The 4,413-nt window shown below is 42.5% G+C and overlaps 1 protein-coding gene across 2 annotated transcripts in view; it reads left to right on the forward strand.

Moving 5' to 3' along the window:
• Positions 1 to 4,413, forward strand: part of COP1 (COP1 E3 ubiquitin ligase) — a 122,961-nt gene that overhangs the window by 440 nt on the left and 118,108 nt on the right. Inside the window, exons 1-3 of one of the 2 annotated variants that reach the window (XM_027903968.1) lie at positions 915 to 1,018; positions 2,046 to 2,105; positions 3,449 to 3,546. In XM_027903968.1, coding sequence (XP_027759769.1) covers positions 927 to 1,018; positions 2,046 to 2,105; positions 3,449 to 3,546 — 250 coding nt within the window. In that variant the 5' untranslated portion in view covers positions 915 to 926. Of the gene's footprint in view, positions 1 to 914; positions 1,019 to 2,045; positions 2,106 to 3,448; positions 3,547 to 4,413 lie in introns of those variants that run through there. The other variant, XM_027903970.1, reaches the window with a different exon arrangement.

The raw sequence follows: 4,413 nt of genomic DNA on the forward strand, positions 1-4,413 counted from the left end.
GGAACAGTGATCTTGGGTGACTGTCATGTTAGGAGGTAATCTTCCTATTTTAGCTCTAATTTGTGATGTTCTGCTGCAGACAAAAGGAGCATTAGAGCCTTGTTAATTACTGCAGGACATGAAGAGTGTGGTGGAAGGGACACATCTGGCCCTGTGGGGAATACCGTTTTCTAGCATGACACATAATGTACACATAAGTTATACAGCATGGCTAGAAGAAGGTGAAGAAGTTAAGCAGTTCATCACCGGTGGGGAGAAACCACCCTGAGACACTCATATAACCATAAGCCTTTGACTTTCTCTTTTGAAGGCCAGCTAACAGAATACAAAGATGCCTAATTCTCTTCCTGTTAATCCACCCTGGTTGGCTAAATTTGGTCATAATTTATGCTGACTAAACAGTGCCTTGAAACTAAATAGCTTCTAACTTGGAAACAGTGATGTGAACTCCTGACAAGACAAGTGATGTGCAGAAAAGGTTCTGTGAAGGTGGAAGAGGGACAGGTGTGTGTTAATTATTTTTGAGGCTTGTTTTTTGGTATAGAGGGTGGTATCCTGGCTTGATTCGTTTGCCTTTACCCAACAGGTGATTTGATGGACTATCTGGACAAACCCTTCAGAGCATAGGTATTTTCCAACTTGGTGATTCAGAGGGGGGTTGCATTGGTGGGCGTCACAGCGTCCCCTCTATGGGCTTAATAAGTATTTAAGAGGTGTTTCCTTCCTCCTAGTTTTGTAATATTTGTTTCCTAATAGGGTAACAAGTGGGGAAGCTGAGTGCTTGAGAAATAAGCATGGCTTAGTCAGTCTGAGCTGGGCTTTTTATTTTGGATGCAAAAAGATTCGTGCTTTGCGGGAGTTGTTAACAGTTTATTAACAGCTCGTTCGGTGGGAACTGCCTTGTTGGCAGAACGTGGGAGGAGGAAATGCTGGTGAAAACCTCTCTGAACCGAGATTGGTGTGGACCTGTGGGAGTGAGAGGAGATTCTTTGTATCTCTGTAATGGCTTGAAAGCAAGGTAAAGCTTGGGACACAACGAATCCACGTGTTGTGTGCGTTTCTGTCCACGGCACCTCGCTGGACGGCTGGCCGAGACCTGGAGATGAGGATGCGTGACAGCGTCTCTCTCCAGCCGTCAGGGAGAACAGCCGGAGGAGTCACTGGAATTAGGATGCCGCGCTCCTCTGCTTTTATTTGTTTCATTTTCCTTTCAACCATGTCACAGCCACTTAATAAGCCACTTTTCTTCCACTATCCATCTCCTGAATTTGCTGTCTCTCTTGTTGTGCTGAGGTTCCTGTGGAGCACTGCTTGGTTGCGCATCCTTCTCTTCATCTCCCTGCTTGGTTCTTGGTGATCCCTCCCGGAGAGTGGCTGTGCTTTGGTGACTGAGTCGTTCTGCCTTTCCCATCTTCTCCTTTGACCCTGTATCACCTGCTTGCCTGTTGGTCTCATCCTGCAGCCTCACCCTGGCAGTGCTCTGCAGGGGAACTCCCTCCTCTGCACCTTCTTTGCCCCATCATTAGTCCTTGTTCTCATGACATCACTGCTATTTCTGATCTGCTCTGTCTCTTTGCGTCACTTCTTTAAATTATAGATAGCTATTGGCTGAAAAAAGGAAGGAGAAACTAATTTGGGTGTCATTTATTAAGTACATTGTGTCTGTTCATGAACAGTCGGGGCTTTTTAGGTTTGTTTGAGACCTAGTACAGATGGTTAGAAACTTCTTTTGCAACCTTGCTTGTTGGATGTACTGTGGCTCTGTTTGGGAAGTTTGCAACTCTTAAAAGCTTCAGGAGTGAACATTTATTTACCTGATTTCTAATTGTAGCAAACTGCAGTATTATTCAGAGTTCAAAGAACTGCTGGTTGCCCTTTTGATCTTTATACTGCCTGGTTGCTGTTGCACTTGTGTGGCCTTTCATTTTGCATATAGAAAATATTACCTAGGCATAATTAGGAGGCTGCTTTGAAATAATAAGACTTTCCTTCCTTTTTTAACGTAAAAAGACATCTTTGTGATTTTTGTTTGGTTTTATTTTCAGCCCCATCTGTTTTGATATGATTGAAGAAGCCTACATGACGAAATGTGGACACAGCTTCTGGTAAGATTTGGTTTCTGTGTATTGCACAAAGTGTCCATCTCTTACAGCACGTGCAGATGGATGTTGCTGTGAACCTCTTTCCTTCTGAATTTCCTTCTCTTCTGTCTTCTCTCTCTGCACTGAAGAAAGGTTGACATGAAATTTTAAAAGATAGGTACTTATTAGATTAAAAAAAGTCTTAAGTGTTCAAACCTCAAAATGTTGTGCCATTTACTCTGTAAAGAAATGAAATAATCATAAACTGCTGGCAACATCCAGTACCCAGAGTCAGAACAGTTTGTCAACTGACCTCCCGTGGTCTCACCTCTGAAGAGTGCTGAGAATGATGTTGGCAGGTCCTCCTTGCCTTTGTGCAAGACCATACACAGTTTGAAGTGGCTTGTAGGTTGTTATTTTCAACTTTCTAAGAGGGAATGTGCTTCAGGCTTTGCTGAAGGTTGTATTGAATTGGCCTGGCTCCACTTATTTTTCAGTGTGTTGTCTCTGGCTGCCATGAGGAGCAAACGTTTCATGGAGAAGTGCAAAAACCCTCCAGGGGCAGGTGTGGAACTACCTGCTGCTCCTCCTCACCACTAGGGATTGGTATCAGTGTTGAACCACGATGTTTTAATGTCCCATCTATGTTATACTGTTATGGTGTCTAAGTAGAAATAAACCTTACAAAGTAGTAAGTTTTAACCTGCAACGAGTAAGGTAACAGCTGATTTTGTGACCTCTGTGGTAACACTTTATCCCTGTGATCTGTAACTTTTTGGGGGTCCCAGATGAGAAACATTCAAATATTGTTATTTAGAAGGAATGGAGCAAAGCTGTCACCTGATGTCTCTTATCAGCAAGTTTTTAAACCTGTTCTCATTCCTCTGTCTCTCAAATAGCTCAACAGAGAACACCTCTGAAGTCACTGCTAGTGAGAAGAGCAGCCAGTTGGTGAAGATGTTTCCTCTGCTCAGTTACCTAAAATGCTTTTAATGTTGCTTTCTAAGTATTTGGCCAGTCTGGAAGAGTTGTTTCCGAATAATGAGTCTGTTTGTTAGCGCTGCCTGTGGAAGAGGGGCCTGAATTTGAGATGGACTTGTGGCTGAAGTATCCATGTTGCCACAATCCTCAGGGAAATACGAGTGAAGTACTTGACTACCTTTTGTAAGCCCTGCCAGGAAACTTTGGTGTCTTTCTGCTGTAGCACACTCTGAGTTAATATTTTGACTCTGTAGGTTCTTGGCAGCACAGCTGAGCTGGCAACACAAACAGTACACATTATCTAAAGTTGGTGTTATTTACCTCCTGTTATGTTTTTCCTTCGTGTTTGCTCACTTTTGTTTCTTGTTATTTGTGTTTTTAAACAGCTACAAATGCATTCACCAGAGCTTGGAGGACAACAACAGGTGTCCCAAATGCAACTATGTGGTGGACAACATAGATCATCTTTATCCCAACTTCTTAGGTGAGCTCTAAGCTTGCGGGAGAAACATCTTAGTTGCTAAGGAAGGCAGGCACTCGTAATAAATTTGTCCTCTAGATTACTGGCTTCTGGATGTTGAAAACAAAATCTGAACATCGGCCCTTTGGTTAATTGTCATTCTTCTGGAGGAAAAAAAAAGGTTATAATGTAAATTGTTAATACTGCACTGCCTGCAGCAGTTCTGTGGGCTGAGTTACAGTAGTGAGACTGACTTGCTGTTTTCATACTTGGAAAAAAACAAAACAAAGATGTTTTTCTGATGGCTAGAGATGTGAATATCTCTTTGGGTTTGTTTTCTTGTGCTCTTGTTTGCCTAATAATCAAGGACATGCCCTGTTAACAAAGCATGGGCACTGAAAGGGTGGAGGCTGAATTAGATATTGGGCTCTTTCGGCTGCTGTAGTGAGGACCATGTGATTGGTGTGTCTATAAATTAAATACAGAGAAGATATTCATATATATTCATACCTGTATGCAATCCTAATTGCTTTCTACGGAGGGAGGAAGCGTTTCTAAGTGCTGAGGCAGGTCTTGGAGTATATGTTGGGCCAAAGAGTGTTTCCATACCCCTGTGCTCAGTGGTCTGAGGTCTGTGTTGGAGGGGGAAGAGCTTGTATAGGTGCATGCAGAAGACTGAAGTTATCTTTCTCTTTGCACAATTCACTAGACTGGTGTAAAATAAAACTGCAGGCAAAAAGTCTTTCAAAAGGCACATGGCAATTCAAGGAAAAAGTTGTTCTCTTCAGCTGTGCTTGGTTTTGGCCTGTAATAAATGAGTTAATGTTGTCTCTCTCACATAGTCTTCTTTGATGTATTTCTGCCTTGGAGTTGAAAAACTTTCTCGAAGAA

The sequence above is a fragment of the Empidonax traillii genome, unplaced genomic scaffold (genome assembly GCF_003031625.1).
Source record: "Empidonax traillii isolate 1590-97213 ecotype Southwest subspecies unplaced genomic scaffold, ASM303162v1 scaffold1002:size361594, whole genome shotgun sequence".
In the NCBI taxonomy this organism is placed as follows: Eukaryota; Metazoa; Chordata; class Aves; order Passeriformes; family Tyrannidae; genus Empidonax; species Empidonax traillii.